This window comes from Caretta caretta, chromosome 7, assembly GCF_965140235.1.
Source record: "Caretta caretta isolate rCarCar2 chromosome 7, rCarCar1.hap1, whole genome shotgun sequence".
NCBI lineage: Eukaryota > Metazoa > Chordata > Testudines > Cheloniidae > Caretta > Caretta caretta.
In genome coordinates, this window is record NC_134212.1 from 31,897,352 (window position 1) to 31,918,901 (window position 21,550).

General features: G+C 47.1%; 1 protein-coding gene across 4 annotated transcripts in view; it reads left to right on the forward strand.

Annotated features, from left to right (window-relative positions):
* Window positions 1–21,277, forward strand: part of LOC125639982 (solute carrier family 22 member 6-A-like) — a 24,289-nt gene extending 3,012 nt beyond the window's left edge. The window contains exons 2-11 of one of the 4 annotated variants that reach the window (XM_048857981.2): window positions 2,185–2,472; window positions 5,217–5,320; window positions 6,205–6,359; window positions 10,465–10,633; window positions 11,160–11,283; window positions 15,221–15,336; window positions 15,609–15,823; window positions 16,726–16,834; window positions 20,213–20,416; window positions 21,024–21,277. In XM_048857981.2, coding sequence (XP_048713938.2) covers window positions 2,257–2,472; window positions 5,217–5,320; window positions 6,205–6,359; window positions 10,465–10,633; window positions 11,160–11,283; window positions 15,221–15,336; window positions 15,609–15,823; window positions 16,726–16,834; window positions 20,213–20,416; window positions 21,024–21,111 — 1,500 coding nt within the window. In that variant the 5' untranslated portion in view covers window positions 2,185–2,256 and the 3' untranslated portion in view covers window positions 21,112–21,277. Of the gene's footprint in view, window positions 1–1,734; window positions 2,473–5,216; window positions 5,321–6,204; window positions 6,360–10,464; window positions 10,634–11,159; window positions 11,284–15,220; window positions 15,337–15,608; window positions 15,824–16,725; window positions 16,835–20,192; window positions 20,417–21,023 lie in introns of those variants that run through there. The other 3 variants (XM_048857980.2, XM_048857979.2, XM_048857982.2) reach the window with 3 other exon arrangements.
* The last annotated feature ends 273 nt before the right edge of the window (window positions 21,278–21,550 follow it).

A 21,550-nucleotide genomic window follows, 5' to 3' on the forward strand; every position in this document is an offset into this window, starting at 1 on the left:
CAGTACTGGGTCGCGGAACGTAAGGCAGCGGATCACAGCGGCTCTGGTCAGCACCGCCGACTGGGCAATTAAAAGTCCCGTCAGCGGTACTGCCCGGCTATCTGTTCTGACACTGCACTGTGTTCCGGAAGCAGCCAGCAGCAGGTCTGGCTCCTAGGCGGCGGGGCGGCCACGGGACTCCGCGCGCTGCCCCCTCCCCAAGCACGGGCTCCACACTCTCATTGGCCAAAAACCGGCCAATGGGAGCTGGGGGGATGGTGCCTGTGGGCAAGAGCCATGCGGAGCTGCTTGCGCACCTCTGCCTAGAAGCTGGACCTGCTGCTGGCATTCCGCGGTGCCAGGACAGGCAGGAAGCCTGCCTTAGCACCCCCACTGAACCGCTGACCAGGAGCCGCCCAAGGTAACCCTGCGCCCCAATCTCCTGCCCCAGCCCTGAGCCCCCCCAAACCCGGAGCCCCTTCCTGCATCCCAAACCCCTCATCCCTGGCCCCAGCCCAGAACCCTGACCCCCTCCTGCACCCCAACCCCCTACCCCAGCCCAGAGCCCCCTCCCACACCCTGAACCCCTCATTCCCAGCCCCACCCACAGCCCTTACCCCCACACCCCAACCCTCTGCCCCAGCCCTGAGCCCCTCCCATACCCCAAACCCCTGATCCCCAACTCTGTTGGGTCACGAGCATCAACAATTTTCTTCAATTGGGTCTCCAGAAAAAAAGTTTGAAAACCATTGCATTAGACAAACACAGAACAAAGAGGTGGTTCCTGCTCCAAAGAGCTTCCAATCTAAGAGCAGACAAACAATGAGGGAACCCTGTCCCAGTTTAAATAGACAATGAAAAGAAGTGAATTGCCCAGCAGCAGAACCAGGGATAGAAGCCAGGTCTGCTTTCCCTAAGCCAGTGCTCCAGGCTCTTCCTTAACCTTTCCCCCCAGCCATTCTCTTTGTCCTCTCCTCTCTCCCATGGATTTATGCTCTGTTTCTGCCCTGTCTTTATCCAGCAATTTGCCTCCACATGGACCCCAGCACTCCTCCATCACCAGCCAGCTTTGATGAAGTGCATATGGAGTTAGAGCCTCAGCTGATGTAAACTGGCATAACTCAATTGTCTTCAGTGGAACCAAGTTGATTTACTGCAGCTCAGGATTTGGTCCTATGAGTCATCTTTTCAGCACCCAGCACAATAGGCCCCTGCACTTATTCGGGATCTGTACAGCATCTAGCACATTGCACCCTGATCTAGATCAGTGTCTTTGCAGCACCCAGCACACGGGGACCTAGATCTAAATTGGGGTCTGTGCAGCCCGCAGCACAATGGGGGCCCTGATCTCAGTCGGGGGCTGTGCAGTGCCTGATATAATGGAACAATAGTCTTAATTGGAGCCTCTAATAGTAATGCCAATAATAATCAACCAGTGCAAAGCAGGCTCGGTGCCCTTGTGTACTGGAGGCCTAATGCCTTCCTAACACGGCCCTTTGTCCCACATTTACTGGATCAGTAGATTTTGTCTCCCTTTCCCTTCAAGCTAATCCTTCAAACCCAGGGTAGAATTTTAACCCAAGTAAGATGATTACGGTTTACATAACCCACACACGCACCCTTTTAACCCAATCAGTTTCCTAAGGCTAAATATATATATATATTACTCCCCCCATCCCCCTGCCCCCATTACCACCACTACACACGCACAGTTTCCAGCATCCCAGAATCAAACAGTCCAACTGAGGTGATCCAAGTTCACACCACAGGTTGCTCAGATTTTCTTCCAACAGACTGGTATCCCTGCTGAGACCCCCACTCTTTGGGTGGATGCCAGATTGATAGCGGTTTCAAAGTTGTAGGCAAAAATTTAAAGGGAACTTTCTTCTGAGACAATGAGACTAAACTTTCCCATGCAGCCGTCCAAGTTTTGCTTTTCTCCTGTAGGAAGCGCCTGGCTGTAGCTGTCGTGCTTTGACAGATCTCTAAGAGAGCAGGAACTTTTGTAGGAGGTACTCTTTCCAAATGCAGCTCTGTTTGTGAAATTCATTTAAGTCCTCAGGAAGTGAGTTAACGGTGGATCTGTTCGGCATGACTTTTGCCGAACTCCTAGACAGCATTGGCGGCATGGGCCGTTTTCAAATCATCCATGTCGCTTTACTTGTTATCCCTGTTTTAATGACAGCCTCTCATAACCTCCTGCAGAATTTTTCTGCTGCTGTTCCAGGACACCACTGCCAGATTCGTGTAGCTGCCAACAGCACGGGTGGTACAAACATGACTCAAAGACTGAGCACCAAAGATCTCTTGAGGGTCTCCATCCCGATGGATGGGGAATGGGAGCCGGAGAAGTGTCGCCAGTTCGTCACCGCCCAGTGGCAGCTCCTAAATCCCAACGCCACCCTCGCAAATGGGACAGAGATGGAAACAGAGCCATGCACGGATGGGTGGACCTACGACAAGAGCATCTTCACCAACACCATCATTATGGAGGTAAGGAAGGGCCTAAAGCACTCACCGTTGCTCAGAGAAACCTTGCATTGCTTGGGTGTTATTGATCAATATTTACATCTGACTGCACAGGAGCAGGAGAAAGTGTGGTCCAGCCAGTGAACTGTGACTTGGGTTCAGTTCCTGTCTCTGAACCATTCCTACTCTGTGACCTTATGCAAATTATGGGATTTGCCCAGCTGGATCATTCCCAAGGTCCATTCAGCCCAGTCTCCAGTCTTGGACAATGGCCAGCACCAGATGCTTCAGAGACAGGTTTAAGAACCCTGCAGTAACCCATGTGAGATACCCTGTCCCATACATAGCCCTCATCCTGATCTTTAGTAGTTGGAGATTGGCTCAAGCCTAAAGTACCAGGTTTAATATCCCTCCCAGAAGCCTTGTTGTTGCTGTTATGATTACTCTGGATGGTTTTGATATCCCTATAAATATCTAATCCCCCTTTCAATTTTGTTAACTTCTTCCCCTCAATGACTTCATGTGGCAGTGAGTTCCACAGGCTAATCCCACATCATGTGAAAAAGTGTATTTCCTCTCATCGGTTTTGAACTCCCATCTTTTAATTGCACTGAACATCCCCTTGTTATGAGACAGGAAGAACAGATGCTCCTGATCTGCTGCCTCTCTCCCACTTGTTGTTTTATAGACTTTTATCCTGTCCCCTCTAGTTCATCTCCTTTGCAAGGTAAATGATCCCAGTCCTTTCAATCTCTCTCCACAAGAGAGTTTCTCAGGCTCTTGGTCATTCTTGTTGCCCTTTTAGTTCTGCAATATCCTTTGTGAGATGGGGTGACTAGGTCTGCACCCAGCAATCTCGTCATCTCTCTGTCCCTCACATTCCCATATAAGTAAAACATGGATAATTCTTCCTTTCTCCCACCTGTGTCTATTTGGAATGTAAACCCTTAAGGGTGGGGGGTATCTTTTACTGCGTTTGCATGTTGCTGGAGCTTCTACCTGCTACTAGAACAGAAAATAATAATGTCATATATGATGAGACACTGTAGGTCTCCATGCCGTCTCTGCTCCTATTATTTACTGACAATTTGTCCTGGGAAGGAACATTCAGATTGTAAAAGGGGATTCTGGTAACTGTTTGCCAGATGGTAAGAGATGGCTGTAGCTGGATATAATAAAACTCAGCCCTTCCCATGATTCAAAGAGCTTTACAAACTTGCTATGAGCTAAGTGTGTAGTAGTACCATTATCTCAATTTTACAGATGGGGAAACTGAGGCACAGGGAGGTGAAGTGACTTGCCCAATGTCACAGTTGTGTCAACCATAGAGCTGGCTACAGAACCCAGGAGTCCTAGGCTTACAGTCCTGCTCCTGTAACCCCTAGAATCACACAAGCTGTCATAGAACCCAGGAATCCCAGTCTTAGTGCTCCAAGAACTAGAACACTCTCCTTCCAAGCGCCAGGAGCAGAACCCAGAAAACCTGATGCCCATTCTCTGTTTTAACCACTAGACCCCATTCCCCTCCCACAGCTATGGATAGAACCCAGCAATCCTGACTCCCAGCCCCCTGCTCTATCCTACTAGACCCCACTCCTCCACAAGAGCTGGGACTAAAACCCAGGAGTCCTTATGCCCAGTCCCTGCTTTAACCAATACACATAATTCCACATCTTGGAATTATGACCCTCAGTGCTCTGCACTAACCACTAGGCCACACCATGCAGCTGCAGAATAGTAAATACCCAATACTGAGATGGTGATTTATTCAAATATCCACCAGTAGTTATATCACTCACACATGTGACCTCATACAAGTTGTGAGCCACCCCCTTAACAAATCCACTGACACAGCAAAGTACTGTTTGCTTGTTTAACCAATGCTGAGCTGCAGGACTGCACACAGAGAAAGTTCCCTGCCCTTGACAATTCTCAGATTGTTGGTTAGTTAAATATTTACTTGCAATTTAAAAAAAATATGAATACAAAGCAGGGATTAATTTTATTTGAAATGTAACCTTATTTACCAAATGCAAATGGCCAAATCCTGGTGCCAATAAAATCATTATTTTTATTAAAATATCTGTAGTGCCTAGAGACCCCAACTAAGATCAGGGCCCCTATTGTGCCAGGCGCTTCACAGACCATGACTGAGTTCAGGGCCCCCTTGTGCCAGGTACTGCACAGACCCTGACTGAGATGGGAGCCCCCATTGTGCCAGGCAACGCACAGACACACAGAGAGAAACAGTCCCTGCCCTGAAGAGCCAACAATCTAAAAGACAATGGGTGGGAGGGGAAACAACTTACTCAAGATCACACAGCAGGAGAGCCCACACCCGAACCCAGCTCTCCTGAGTCCCAGACCAGCACATTATCACTAGGCCACCTTTCCTCTGCTTCAAGGGTTTCTGGTGCTCAAAGCTATTGGTGGGGCTGCCGGAGCACAGGCAACAGCTCTCATAGCCCCTGGCTCTATGCCTCCTCCCTTTGCCACCTGCAGTCCTGCAGCCTGAGACAGTCCACCTCCCACTGGTAGCAAGCAGTACTGCACCCTGAAGTCCGTCGACTGCCTAATACAATCATTACATAACTGCTGGGGATAATTCCCCTGAGCCCCTAGTGATCAGCCACCCCAGCTCTCCATTATACCTTTGTCTGCTAAATTAAATACTCCCCCCATCCATAGCATTGGCTGTTTTCTCCTTGCGTGGGTATGAGCAGCTTGTTATGACAATGTCTTGACCACCTTTCCTCCTCCGCCTGCAGTGGGACCTGGTGTGTAACCTGCGGACACTCGGACAGATGGCTCAGTCAATCTACATGGCTGGGGTGCTGGTGGGAGCGCTTCTGTTTGGAAGCTTAGCGGACAGGTGGGTCTTTGCAAGGCTCTTCCTTCTCCCCGCTCTGAGAGCAGCTGCAGGGGCACAGAAAGCAGCAGCCATGGGGTGAATGGTATCTGCTGGGGCTGAGACAAAAGTTCAGGCAATGCACTGAATGTTTAAATTTTGACTTCAGAGATGAGGGATGTGGAGGTTGGTGTAGAATAATCCCAGAGTCTAATAGCCTTGTATGTCCAGATGCATAGCTGGTGTAAATCAGCATCACTCCCCTGGAGTCAGTGGGGCCAGATCCCTAGCTGGTGTAAATCAGCACCACTCATTGGTGCCAATAAGCATTTTTCTATTGTATTCAACGACCATTGGATGAGGCCCATTTATACTAGCTGAGGATCTGACCCATGGCCTGGCAGTTGCTACATTTTCCTTTGGTTATGTTCATCCTCTTCCTTCCAGCTGCATTCCCTCTCCTTGCCTGATCATGCGCCCATTGAAGTCAAAGGCACGACTCCCATTGATTTCAATGCTGCAGTAGCCCTTGGAAAGTAACTCCTCTCAGTGCTTGAGGTTTATCCTTTCCCTTACACTTGAGATGCTGATCCACGTCCCCTTGTAGTCATTGCTTAGCTGCATTTAACTCATTTACAGCCTTGCCTTGTGGGTCAGTCCCTCCAGAGCCCTGGCCATTTGTGCTTGCTCTCCCCTGAACACCTTACAGGCTATGTCAGAACACACAGAGATTAGATTAGATAAAATAGATCATCCACGTCCATGTGCCCAGGACTGAATGCAGATTGCCAGGTGCAGAGCATTGGTGCTGTCCCCACCTATCCTCAGGGCTCTGTGGCTCTGCATACACAGGATTCTATCAGTCACCAGACCTAGCACAGCTATGAACATGCCGTCTTCTGCCACAGGTTCGGGCGGAAGGCTCTCCTGAGCTGGTCTTACCTGCAGATGGCTGTCTCGGGCACCTGTACCGCCTTCTCGCCCAATTTCACCGCATACTGCATCTTCCGCTTCCTTGTCGGGATGGCCCTTTCTGGGATCATTCTCAACTGTATGTCACTGGGTAAGGGACCTTCTTCCACTGCTCCTTGGTTTTAACCTGGGAAAATTAGCCCTTGTTATAACTACCTGCCTTACAGTTGCTCCTAGGAGACCCCAACACAGCATGCACATTATTTCTGGTATTACAGTAGCACCTAGAAGCCCCATTCTGGTGTGTGCATAATTAACAGTATTACAGTAGCACCTTGATGACCCAGTATAGTGTGCATATTAGTAATATTACAGTAGCACCTGCAGGCCCTTACGGAGATCAGGGCCACTTTACATTGGACAGGTTATTAGTAGTATTACAGTAGCACCCAGGGGCACTAAGTAAAATCAGGGGTTCATTACAGTGTGTGCAGTATTAATATTACAGAAGCATCTAGAAGCCCTGAGATCTGGTCCCCATTGCGTGAGGCACTGGATATCTACCTCCCTCTTGGTGTCTGCTGTGCAGAGGATATAACTGCTCCAGCCACAGAGCCCTGCTTAACAAACAGCCACCATCTTAGTGACTTGGGGCTGGGAACTGACCCAGAGAACCTCCAAGCGAATGAGTTCTTTAGCTCAGCCTATAGAGACCCATGCACACAGCTCTAGGTGACGTGCACACAGTGAGACTGTCCTGGCCCCAAAGAGCTTATAATAGACAAAGGAAGAATTATTGTCCCCATTTTATGGACTGAGGCTCAGCAGGGTTTGATTTTCCCACCATCACACAGGGAGCATGTGCCAGAGCCAGGAACTGAACCCAGCTCACTTGAGTCCCCCTGAGAGGCCAACCTACCTCTCAAGCCCCGGCAGCCCTCATTAACTGGGAGAGCTGTGAAGCTGCTGTCCCACTTTTCATGGCCCAGCCCAGCCAGAAGACAAGACACAGGTCCCTGGTATGCAGTGTGAATGATCTAACAATCCCCCACTTTTCGTTTAGCGCCCGAGCTATCAGTGGCCATGCAGAGTAGGGGCTGCACAAACACAGAACAATAGATGGCTCCTAAGTAACGTACTTTTTTTCATTTGGGATTCTCAGTGTCCTTGTTTTCCAGAAAAATGCCCAGATTCCTCTTTTGAACGCTGCTAAGGTCTCAGCCTCAAGGTAGTCTTATGACAGTGAGTTACGCAGGCTAATGGTCCATTGTTAGACAGGACTCCCAGCATTGCTTTGCAGCCATCCCTTCCCTCCAATGTCTGCTTTTCGTTTTTGGATGCTGTTTTCCTGCTCTTGTTAGTTTTGATCTGGCCCCGGTATACAAATATTTATCCCTGTGTTTGCACGCATCACTTCTGCTTATATGCAGCCTGAGTCAGGAGGGTGTCTCAGAGGGAGTCCAGCATGGTAGCATCACTGGATTACAATAATAATACTTTGCAATTAAGGACATGTTAAAAAAAAGTTTGTTTTGGAATTGTGGGTGAGGGTTTGAGACAGTCCTTTCTAATATTAACGGTGCTAAAACAGTAATTGTTACAGTAGCACCTCGAAGTTCTGACTGAAACTGGGGCCCCCATTCTGCCAGGCACTAAACAGACCCCAAGATCAGGGCCCCCATTGTGCTGGGTGCTGACAGATCCTGACTGAGATTGGGGCCTGCATTGTGCCTGGTGCTGCACAGACCCCAGTCAAGATCAGGGCATCCATTGTGCTGAGCCCAGTCCATTCACATAGTGAGCAACAGTTCCTGTCTTGAAGAGCTTTAAAATACACAAAGGGTGAGAAGGTGGAGTGCGAGACAAAGGGTGGTGAACTGAGATCACTGCCTACTGTGGTGACCAGTCTCATTGTTTCTTGGTGTTCCCCCCATCTGTTTTTCTGCATCCTTCTGTTGCCTCGTGTCTTATATTTTAAACTCATCTCTTTGTTCTGGATGTATACAGCACCTAGCACAATGGGGTTCTGGTGCATGATTCCTAAGGCTATGTTTACACTGGCAACTGAACGACAAAACTTTTGTCTTTCAGAGGTGTTACCCCCTCTTCTCCCTGGAAAGACAAGTTTTGCCGCAACAAGCATCAGTGTGAACAGCACATTGTTGGCAGGAACACTGTCCTGACGACAACACAAACGCCACTCTTTGGGGATAGAAGTTTTTTATCGGCAAGAGAGCCGACAAACAGCAGCTACACTGAGCAACTTTTAGCAGCATGGCTGTGGTGACACAGCCATGTCGCTTAAAGCTGTGTAGTGTAGACATAACCTAAGCACTACTAAAATACAAATAAGGAATAGAGGAAACAGAAAGTGTCTTGCCCAAGTTCATGGAGAAATTCTGTGGCAGATCCAGGAATGGAACACCAGTGCCTTAAATACCCGTCTAGTACCTTAACCACTGGCCACCCCTGCCTCACATTCATAGCTCAGCATCATTTTAACCCTGAAGGACAGCAAAGCCCCTCACCGATTAGGTGGCACCACTGAGATCTTAATCCATGCCCACAGAAACATTCCCACATGCCTCCAAAACCTGTTCACTTGTGCAGAATATTAACTAGAGATGTAGGAATAATTGATTGTTTGGTTCAGTGGCTGAACCAAAAAAATGTGTTTACATTGTTTCAGGGTGATACAAAATAGAAATTTTTCTGTTTTTCTCACCAAAATGAAAAACAAAAATTCATTTTGGATCAAATGAAATGCTGTGTTCAACTGAAAACAAATCTTTTTGGGAGGTGGGAGCTCTTTGGTTTTTCATTTTCTGCATTTCTGGATTTTTATTACACACGTTGTGGCTTTTTAAAAATAAATCTAGCTAAATTTCTAAACAAAACATTGTTTTAAAACAAAGAGTTGAAACAAAACATTTTGAGTATCGGGGGTAGCTGTGTTAGTCTGTATACACAAAAACAACAAGGAGTCTGGTAGCACCTTAAAGACTAACAGATTTATTTGAGCACAAGCTTTCGTGGAGTACAATCCCTCAGAGAGAGACAAACACCTACAAGATCTTTATCAAGCATTCTTAAAACTACAGTACCCACCTGGGGAAGTGAGGAAACAGACTGACAGATTGAGACGGGTACCCAGAAATTACCTACTACAGGACAGGCCCAACAAGGAAAATGACAGAACACCACTGGCCATCACGTACAGCCCCCAGCTAAAACCTCTCCAGCACATTATCAATGATCTACAACCTATCCTGGAAAATGATCCCTCCCTCTCCCAGACCTTGTGAGGCAGGCCAGTCCTCGCTTACAGACAGCCCCCCAACCTGAATACTCACCCAAATACTCACCAGCAACTACACACCACACCACAGAAACACTAACACAGGAACCAATCCCTGTAGCAAACCTCGTTGCCTACTCTGTCCCCATATCTACTCTAGCGACACCATCAGAGGACCCAACCACATCAGCCACACCATCAGAGGCTCATTCACCTGCACATCTACTAATGTGATATATGCCATCATGTGCCAGCAATGCCCCTTTGCCGTGTACATTGGCCAAACCGGACAGTCCCTATGTAAAAGAATAAATGGACACAAATCAGACATCAGGAATGGTAACATACAAAAGCCAGTGGGAGAACACTTCAATCTTCCTGGACATTCTATAACAGATTTGAAAGTAGCTATACTTGAACAAAAAAACTTCAGAAACAGACTTCAAAGAGAAACAGCAAAACTACAATTCATTTGCAAATTTAACACCATTAATTTAGGCTTGGATAGGGACTGGGAGTGGCTGGCTTGTATAAAATCAGCTTTGCCTCTCCTGGAATTGACACCTCCTTATCTATTATTAGGAGTGGACTACTTCCATCCTAATCGAATTGGCCCTGTCAACACTGGTTCTCTACTTGTGAGGTAACTCCCTTCCCTTCATGTGTCATTATATAATGCCTGCATCTGTAATTTTCACTCCATGCATCTGAAGAAATGGGGTTTTACCCACGAAAGCTTATGCCCAAATAAATCCGTTAGGCTTTAAAACATTTTGACCTTTTCAGAAAAAAATATATTTGGCAGGGCGGGGCAGGGCGCAAAGCTATTTGCTGAACCCAAACTGAATTTGCAAATAGTCAACCTGAACCTGCATTTTTCAGCAAATAAACTATGTGTCCAAAACATTTCGCCCAGCTCTAGTATTAACCCCTCTGGCGTGGGTGCCTTCCTTTCCAGTTGTTGAGTGGGTGCCAACCAATGTACGGACCATAGCCGGCACAGTGGTGGGATACTGCGCCACCATCGGGCAGATTGTTCTTGCAGGCTTGGCATATGCCCTCCCGGACTGGCGCTGGTTACAATTCACTGCATCAATGCCCTTCTTCATCTTTTTTCTCTATTCCTGGTAAGTGCATCGCTGCTTGTTGATAGGTTCACAGGGCTAGATTCTGATCTCACTCTTAGACACAGGGCTCAAGCATGGGGCTGCAGGAAGCATACACTGACAGTCCGATACTCATTGGGCTGAGCTGAAATAAGCTCCACTTCAGTCTGTATTCCCATCTGATTTAACTGTGATCTGTTACACAGCCTAGTGCCCCCATTACCAAGGTCTGTGACTGTCTTTGGATCCAAGGCAGTCATTTGTACCTGTCAGTGCAGAAAATGCATATGTTCAAGGGCTAGTACTGTAGAGGCTCAAACTCATCTGGGAGCTTTAGGTCCAACTATAATGGAAACAACAACAACTTGGTGGAGTTCCTCTGTGTTTGCAATGTATAACTTCTCCTCAGAATCTGCCCTACAAGCTCTTAGCTCTACCCAGGTTTGAGTGTCCCTAATTCCCATGAGCCACAAATTCCTACAAAGAGAACCCAACTGGAAAGAAGAAAGCACTCCATTGTTTCTTGGCATTGCTGCTCATTTTGCAGGTGGTTTGCAGAGTCCGCTCGCTGGCTGGTTCTATCAGGAAAACCGGACCGAGCCGTGCAGGTGCTTAAGAAAGTTGCTCAGATAAATAGAAAAAAAGAAGAAGGAGACAAGCTCAATACCGAGGTAAAGAGATTAATGGAATTCTTGACCATCAAAGGAAACCACAGATAATCATATCTTATGTGCAATAAGGATGGAACCCCTGAGGACGTGTAGAAGGAACACTTAAGTGATGTGTAGGCTTTCAGCTGGCCCTCTGAACTGCATGATGCACTAGGGTCAGAAGTGCCCAGGATACACCACCTCATCTCTCCAAGATGGTGCATCATGGGATATATAGTCTAACCAGGGATCCTGGCCTGTGGAGGAGAATGGGAGATGAGACACCTGAATTACAAGTCCCATGAGGCACCATGGCAGCATTCCCAAACAGAAATATTTCCATTTCTAGTTGGTTTCAGTATTTGAATTTTCACTGAAAATTTGAAATTTTCCATCGGAAAAAACTCCCACATTTTCTGTCCAGATCTATTCATGCATTATTGCATGATACTCGTGCATTTAGCAATAAAACTGGTCAGCAATTTTTCAACTAAACTTATTTTTGTTGGAAAATCAACAAATTTCTCATTTTGAAAAGTTTTTGGAAAAAAGTTTCAAAATTCCCATTTCAAACATTTTTTAAAAGAAAAATTCAATATTTTCAGTTTCAAAATTTTTGCTAATTATAGTTTAAAAATTTAAATAGAAAAAAATGTCAAAATTGAAATAAAACATTTTGAAAATGTCAAAACAATGTTTCAATTGACTCAAACTGAAATTTTTTTCATACTGTTAATTTGTGCAAATTTTCGAGGCTGTCTTCTCATATTGATTTGGGATCAGAAAAATTTGAGATCTCCAAAATTTTCCTGGGATGGGAAAACTGTTTCCAACCCAGCTCTTTGGCAGCTTTCTCATGCACGCCATTGGCTCAGGTGAAATCTTACCTAGTAGAGAGAGAGTGAACAAGACTATCCGTCTTGAAATTTGTCCCAAGAGGAGGTGCATGGGGCTGGGCTCCAGAAGTCCATGGGGATAAACGTCACCCTGGCATTTAAATAACATGTATAAAATTTCAGTGTGGAGTTGCACAACATTTGACGGCTATGCACAGATTATATTAAAGTTAAATTCACCCCTGAGTTAGCACAAGATCTGTGCAGCACTTAAATCCCATCTAAACTATGTTTTTAAGGACTTAAATGTAACTACTGGTACATAGGTTTTGTGCTGCCCAGGAACAAATTTCACCTTGGGAGGAGTGTTGGAGATTCTGCAATACACTGTGGCCCAGATGATGTTTTTGTTTACCTGCTGTAAATCCAGAGTCAAAGGAGTTATTCCAAATTCACACTGGTGCAACTGAGAGCAGAATACACCTCTCAAACTTTGTCATCCAATCCATTTAGGCTTTGGCAGCCAGATCCTCAGCTAGTGTAAATCAGTATAGTTAATGGATCTATGTCAATTTATATCAGCTGAGGAGCTGGTCCATGGACGCATAGATTTTAAGGTCATTAGACCATTAGTTTGACCTCCTGCATAACACAGGCCATAGAATTTCACCCAGTTATTACTGTATTGAGCCCAGTAACTTGTGTTTGACAAAAGCATCTTCAAGGAAGGCAGCCAATCTGGATTTAATGACATCAAGAAATAGGGAATGCACCACTTCTCTTGAGAGTTTGTTTCAATGATTAGTCACCTTCCCTGTTAAAAATTTGTGCTTTATTTCTAATTTGAATTTGTCTGACTTCAGTTTCCAGCCATTGTTTCTTGGTCTGCCTTTCACTTTCTTGAGAGTCCTTTAATACTTGATATTTTCTTCCCAGGAAGGTACTTATACACTGTAATCAAGTCACCTCTTGATCTTCCTTCTGATAAAATAAACAGATTGAGCTCTGTCAGTCGTTCACTCTAAGGCATTCTTTCCAGCCCTCAAATCATCAATCATAGATTTTAAGGCCAAAACAAGAGACCACCAGATCATCTAGCTAGACATTGAGCCCCTCTAGCCACATTCAAATACAAGCTCTCAATGTCATCTGAATAACCACACTTACTGATCTGGTATGTTTGCTGACATTAATTTAATATATGGATGATATAAATCTAGCATGCTTCCAATGATGCTTAAATTCTGGCCCTAGTCCAGGGATCAAAATCAGATTACAAATTTGTTCGCCTTTTGTGCCTGAATTCTGATTTCTAATTCATTCCAAAGTACAAGTGGCTGTTGTTTTTCCAACCTGAAAATCATTGTCATTAATACGCCCTGTAAAGTCCCATGATTCTGACCTACAGAAAGAAGCAGTTTCATTTGCAAAAGTAAACCTATTAAGCTGTGCAGAAACATATGACTGTAAGGTCTTAGCACTAATAAGAATTCTGATCCTCACGCCAATGGACTGAACTAAGATTAATAATTCCTGCCCTTTCATGATCTCAACTGCTTGTTTCTCAAAGATAAACAGAATCCCTGCATGATTCTGTGGCATTCTAAGACAATGGTTAACTCAGGGACACAAATGCCTTTGGGTACAAACTATGCTACTTGTATGTCACAACAGATTGCAGAGTGTTTCAATACTAACAGTTCTACTACGTTAAGACAATGGCTTACGAGGTTGGGGACTGAGTAGGGGGCACTCTCTCCTTGGAATCCATGCTAGCCCTGATGCCCCAGTGCAATGCTAGGGAACACTGTGTTACAGGGAGTAGGATGGGGGGGCCCAGCAGGAGGTGCTGTCCCCTCACAGTCAATGCTGACCCCAATGACCCACCATGATTCACTGGAGGTGGAAATATGTGGTCAGTTAAGGTCCCAGGGCCCTTTTCCCAATGGGGTTAGTTACCCCGGGGATAAAGCTGCCCTCACTATTGTGTAAGGGTAAAAAGAGGGACTTCGGTGGTGTCTAGGCTAGAGCACAAGGGAGAATTTCACCTTTAACATTTCGGTCCAAACTATCAGAGGACTAATACCCCAGGAAAACCTACCAAAGTCAAATTATCTTCATCTTCTGTCCTAAGGTTGAGTCGCATTATTATGAGCTGTTAAACAGCTTCTGCTTTCCAACCCAGAGCATTTCAGTGGTGGATGAAGTGATCCGATCTATCTGCATACATACCCCTCTGTCTGTATCTATCTATGTTCATATATAACTGGATGAACATATTTAAAAAAATCTGGAAAGTCTCTGTGTTCTGCATTTCTCTTGAGTCCATCTTCGGATCACTTCAGTGTTGTGCCAGTTCCTGTAGCCGAGCGATAGCCCTCGGATGGTCACTAGAGGGGGATGCAGGATTGGTTGTATGTTTTCTTCTGTGCTGAGCTTACCCACATTCCTGGTCTGCTTTTGTTTCCTCTAAATGGAATGGTGCAAACATTGTAAAACAGCTCCTGGGCCTTGGGGAGTGATGGTCACAGGAATTGCCTGACTGGATTAGACCAGTGATCTGTGTAACCCAGTATCCTGTCTCTGATAGTAGCTAGCATGGAGTCCCATTCCAGGCTCTGGGAGAAGAGCAGGGCCTAGTGGTTAGAGCTGGAGGAGGCTGGGAAGCAGAATTCCTGGGTTCCATTCCCAACTTTGGGAGGGGAGTGATGCCTACTGGTTAGAGCTAGGAACTGGGATTCAGTACTTTTGGGTTCTCATCCTATCTCAAACCTGGCAGACTACTCTTTATCCTATCCATTATTTTGTGGCCCTTTATCAGGTCCCCTCTTGCTGTGCTAAACATTCCCAATCCTTTCAGTCTCATGGGAGTCTCTCCAGAGCTCTAATCATTCGCATTGCACATCTTTGCCTCCCCTCACCACATATTTCTGCTACATGCTATGGGCCAGATCCTCAGCTTCATTGTCAACTGACTTCAATCGCGCAACAGCTGGTTTATACCAGCTGGGGATCTGGCCCCATTTTCTCCAATGGAGCGTATCAGATGTGCTGAGCACAATGAGGAGGATGCAGCAGGATAATACACCAGAATTATTTTTCCTAATCTCTCTTCTCCCTAGGTCTTGAAATCCAACATGAAGAAGGAAATGGCCTTGGCACAATCTTCCTACACGTTGTATAGTTTGGTCCGCACACCCAATGTACGCAGGATATCCTGCTGCATATCTAGTGTCTGGTAGGTGTGCTCTATTCTTTCTTTCTAACTGTGAGGCCCCAGTGCAGCACTAGGGGGTGCTGTGCTACAGGGAGAGGGGTGGGGGGGCTCAGTAGAGGGCACCCTCTCCTCAGAGTCAGTGCAGATCCCAATACCGCACCATGATTTATTGAAGGTAAAAACATGTGGCCAGTCAAGAGCCCCCTGTCCCTTTTCCCATCAGAGTTAGTTACACCAGGGATAAATCTGGCCCCACTTTATATTGACATCCCCCCTCCAATGACCATTCACAGGTTTGCCACCAGCTTTGCCTTCTATGGCTTGGCCATGGACCTGCAGCACTTCGGCTTCAACATTTATCTCATCCAGGTGGCTTTTGGCTCCATTGACATCCCAGCCAAGCTGGGCGCTGCCATCGGGATGAGTTTCATCGGCCGGCGATTCACCCAGGCAGCTTCCGTCATCCTGGCAGGGCTGGCAATCCTGGCGAACATATTTGTGCCACGAGGTGGGCATTCAGGGTGCAACAGCCAGGGGAGGTACGGGGATGAATTAAGATGACCTGGGACTCTAATCATACCATGACATGGGACAGCCTACTCCCAAGATGATCTCCCCTGGGCCACAGCCCTCATAGCCCAAGTCTACCCCTATGGCCATACCCCCAGGGACCTCCCCTGACCCAATACCCCGCCCCAGGGGCCTCTCCTGACTCATGACCCCACCCCCACAATCCACCCCATGACCCTGCATCTTTGGCTGAACCCCACCCCCACAGCCAAAGCCCTCTCCATGGCCTTGTCCATTGCCCCCATAGACAAAACTTACCCGATGGCCTTGCCTCCTCCCAGCTATGCCTCCCCTCCACAACCCACCGCTGCATGACCCGGCCTCGACCCCCACAGCCCAACCCCGACCTACAGCCCCACGTCCACTGGAAATGGCAGAGGGAGCGATCTCCTCGGGAGCAGAACAGGAGTATCATGGGAGGTGTTGTCCAGGGAGGGAGCCAGGCCCACAAAGGAGAATGGGGACAAGAGGCAACTGAACTGCAACTCCCACGTGGCACCACCATAGCATCAAAACTATTTCAACTTTCAGGTGTTCATTTTTTGACACACAAAAAATTGACATGGTCTGCGGGAGGCTGACACACTCTGTGAAAACTTCGCTTAGTTGAAAACCCCAATGTTCCATCAAAAAAACAGTTTTGATGGAAAATTTCTGACCATCTCTAATGTAGACATTCCTTTTATAGATCATAGTGTTACTCTGGCTGTATCTCGGATACATATTGTATATAGGCACTGAGTGACCAGCCTTAGCCAGGACTGTTCCAGCAACTGACCCCACTCGGGACTGCTACCAGCACTGACCACTAACTCTCATCCTTTTATGTCCCCCCACAAGAGCTGAAGGCCTTACGTACATCCCTGGCAGTGCTTGGGAAAGGATGCTTAGCCTCTTCCTTTAACTGTTTGTACCTCTACACCGGGGAGCTGTACCCAACAGTCATCAGGTACCTATTGCAGCACTCATCTATTTCTGCATTAGATGAAAATCTACCCAATGCTTTACTCAAGTCAGGGGGTCAGCGCTCGGAACGACAGTGCTCCTCAGGCGCAGCTGGAACCAGAGTTCCGAATTTCCATTCCAAAGGAAGTTTCAACATTTCAAAATTTCTTGCAAGATGAAAATCCCAAAAAATTTCATTTCAGAAATAGCTGAACAACCTTATTGAAACCCAGGCTATTGGGTTAAACACAGGGGTAACTGGGTGAAATTTAACAGCTCATGTTAAACCAGAGGTCAGACTAGAAGATCTACTGGTCTCTTCAGGCCTTAAATTCTATGAAACATTTCAATAAGGACTTATGAAAACAATAACTGATGTATCATTTCAATTATTATATAACATTATATTATATAAACCATCAAATCACAGAAATGTAGAGCTGAAAGGGACCTCAAGAGATCATCTAGTCTATCCCCCCATGCTGAGGCAGGATTAAGTATAACTACACCACCCCTGACAGGTATTTGTCTAACTGTTCTTAAAAAAGCATTAAGAATGGGGATTCCACAACCTCCCTTGGTAACCTGTTCCTATCCTTAGAGTTTGAAAGTTTTCTCCTAAAACCCAACCTGAATCTCTTATGCTGCAAACTAAACTGATTCCTTCTCGTCCTAACCTTGGTGGACATGGAGAACAATTGATCATCCTCTTTATAACAACTATTTACATATTTGAAGACTTATGTGTTTTCCCCTGTCCCCAGCCTCCAGTCTTCTCTAGGCTAAACACGCCCAGTTCTATCCACCTTTCCTCATAGGTCAGGTTTTTTAAACTGCTGATTGTTTTTGTTGCTCTCCTCTGGATTCCCTCCAAGACACAGGATTCCAGCTGAGGCATCACCAGTGCAGAGTAGGGTGGAACGATTGCCTCCTGTTTCTTACATACAACAGTCCTGTTAATACATCCCAGAATTACATTGGCCTTTTTCACAACATCATGTCGCTGTTGATGCACATTCAACGTGTGATCCACTATAACCCTCAGATCCTTCTCAGCAGTACGACCACCTAGCCAGCTATTCATCATTTTGTATTTGTGCTTTTGATTTTTTTCCCTTCTTACATGCAGTTGTCACAGATTGCCTGGCCCTTTAAGGGTAATTGAGCTCAGCCACACCTGCGCCAGATTAGCTAACCCCCTGCCTTAGCTGGTCCTGGTCAGATGTTGGAAGGACTCCGTGGAAGGCCCTGAGCAAGAGTCTGAAGGAGATTGTGAAAGGCTCCAGGGAAACAGTCAGGGCTGTGTCCCACAGCCAAAGACAGAGACTGAAGGGTAACCCAGAAAGGATTAGGAACTAAGCCTGATGGGTGGGCTGAAGGGGAACTGAAGTGGGGACAAAGAACTTTTGATTGTGTTTGAACTTTTGTTACCCCAAGGGACAATTGAACTCTGAGTGAGCCAGCCAGAGGGCTGAGCCATGTGAACCCCCAGGAGAGACAGGAAAGCCAGAGGAGGAGGAAACTGAGGCAGGGAGTGCTTGCAGCACCACACTCAAGCAGCATGGGGTGCTACAAGGCAGGCATGTCCCATGACACTAGTACTTTGTACTTGTCTTTATTGAATTTCATCTTATTGATTAATATAATAGTCCAAATGATAAATCAGTTATCATTTCAGTAGGTCCCTATTGAACCATTTTGATAAAGTCCGTTCAATATTTCCGAGCCCTGCACTTTCCGTATTCTGATTAAGTAAAGAACGCACCTGGGGGGTACGAGGTTTCTTTCCTTCCATTGGCTGGGGGATGGAAATAGGTGAACCATCGACCTTCGCCATCCCCCACCCCCAATGTAAGTCTTCTCCTGTTCCCATCCTTGGGCTCCCAAGGCTCCACCAGGACAAAAAGAAAAACAACAAAGCCCTTTGACCTCACTGAAATGAAATGTTTAAATCATTTCTCATTGAAAATTTTGACAAAATCATTATGTTCCCATGAAATATTTCAATTTTGTTGAATCAGCATTTTCCTACAGAAGACTGTTCCAGTGGAAAGTTTCCCCTCAGTTCTATTCTTAGGCCTAAAGTAACATTTTCTGAATTACCTAAGTCCCATTTTCAAAACTTTCTCCCTGTTAAAAATGTGCACCTTGTTTCCAGTTTGAATTGGTCTAGCTCCAATTCCTAGCCCTTGCAACTCTCATTTGCCCTTTTTCTGATGCCTCAAAGCAGGGGTGGGCAAACTTTTTGGCCCGAGGGCCACATCGGGGTTGCGGAACAGTATGGAGGGCCGGGTAGGGAAAGCTCTGCCTCCCCAAACAGCCTGGCCCCCTCCCACTTCCCGCCCCCATCAGAACCCCCGACCCATCTAACCCCCTCTGCTCCTTGTCCCCTGACCGACCCCTCTCGGGACCCCTGGCCCCTAATCACCCCCCAAGACCCCACCCCCTATCAAACCCCCCCTGCTCCCTGTCCCCTGACTGCCCCAACCCCTATCCACCCCCGCCCCCTAACAGGCTCCCCGGGACCCCCGACCCATCCAACCCCCCCCATCCTTGTCCCCTGACCACCCCCTCCCCAGGACCCCCGTCCCTAACTGCCCCCCCGGACCCCACCCCCTATCCAACCTCCCCTGCTCCCTGTCTCCTGACCGCCTCCACCCCATCCAACTGCCCCCTGTCCCCTGACTGCCCCCCGGAACTCCCTGCCCCTTATCCAACCCCCCCCCCACCCTCTTACCACGCTGCTCAGAGTGGCAGGACAAGCTTATTGGCAAGCCTGGGAGGTGGGTGAGCGCAAGCCCGTGCAGCGGCGTACCTGCGGGGGAGGGGAAGCAGCGGGGGAGGGGCCGGGGTCTAGCCTCCCCGGCAGGGAGCTCAGGGGCCAGGCAGGATGGTCCCGTGGGCAGGATGTGGCCCGCGGGCCGTAGTTTGCCCACCTCTGCCTCAAAGGATGCATCTCTACTAGGAGATAACTTCTGCCCACCTAGGTATTTACAGACTATAATCCTATAGTACAGCACCAGCCTTCCTGTCACAGTGAGTCCTGACCTCAGTTTGGGGAAGCCTCAAAGATTAGAGTCAACCCAAAACATTTAGTTTTGATCCCTCCCGACCCTGAGAGAAATTTAAAAAAAAATTGGCAAAAATGTGACCTTTTTCCCACAGAAAAATTCGTTTTTGCAGAAACTGCATTTCCTGTTGAGGGGAAGTTCCTAACTGGCTGTAGAAATAAGGAAAGACGGTTCTGATCAAAGGCCATTTCTGAGCAGACCAAGGGGAGAAAAAAGTCCATGGGCAGATTGAATCTGGTCTTTTGCAGAATCAGTCCAATATTATCATGATTTTATGATTTTTTTTTAAAGGTTGTTTTCTACACTTGCAGACAGACCGGCATGGGGCTCGGAAGCACCATGGCTCGTGTGGGCGGCATAGTAGCTCCGGTGGTAAGGGTGACGGGGGAATATTTCCCATACCTCCCACCAATTATATATGGGACAGCTCCTATAATATCAGGCATCGCTGCTATATTCCTGCCAGAGACCCTCAATGTGCCATTGCCCGACACCATAGAAGAAGTGGAGAGAGGGTTAGTCTGCTTTCACTTCATTTTGATTGTGTCTTCTCCTACAGTAGTTCGTCTGAGCCTTCTCTCTCATATAAATGGGAAGAAACTGCCTTGGATTCAATATAACTACACTATAGCAAGAAAAGAACTGACACCTCCCACCGTAGCAGCAGCATGGGCTAGCGCTGGACTGGGAGTCAGGAGACTGGGTTTCACTCCCGTCACTCTGTGCTTCTGTTTCCCCTCCCACTCTTTGTCTATTCTGCCTTTTTAGATCATAAGATCTTTAGGGCAGGGACTGTCTCCTATTGCTTGTCTGTCCAGCACCTGGCCCAATGGAGTCTTGGTCTCAGTTAGGGTGGGTAAATAAGCCAGAGCTCAACTGGAGTCAACACTTCCGTATCCCCAGCCGGTGTAAATTGGCTGTAGTGTCACTGAAGTGAACGGGGCCAGATACCCAGGTGGTGTAAATAGGTGTCGCTCAGTTGGACTCAATGGGCCAGATCCCCAGCTGGTGAAAATCGGACATAGCTCCATTGAAGTCAATAGCCCTAGGCCAATCACAACAGCTGAGGATCTGGCTCAATATTTATTTGTCTCTCTCTCTCTCTTTTTTTTTTTTTTAAAGGACGAGGGCTAGAGTCCTAAAGAATGAAGATCAAAAGGAGAAGATTCTTCTGCAGACAATGGGGCCAGCAATGCTGCAGGAAGCCTGATGGTGTGATACAAGAGGGGGCCCCTTGAGTTAGGTAGTCCTCTGCTCAAAGTGTCACCCATGTTTCTGTACACAGCAGTACACTCACAGGGCCTGGGTCCATGCAGTGCTACAGAGCAGAGAGAAATTTCAGGGGAGTCACAACAAATAAATGGCAGATTCCTCAATCTTTGAAGTATCTCTGTCACACACACCCAGCTGCGTACACAGTCGGATACTCGAATTCATATATACACGCACACTGACTCGGGCATGTTCACACTCATGCATACACCCAGTCCCATTCACACCCTCACACACATACACACTCATTCACTCAGACAGAAGTTTTCACACACTCCCGTTCACACACACTCGCAACAAACACACAGGTCAGCACTGTTAGAAGGCTCCCTCCCTTTCCACCACAGCTGGTTAACACTCGACCTCCTGCCATCGGA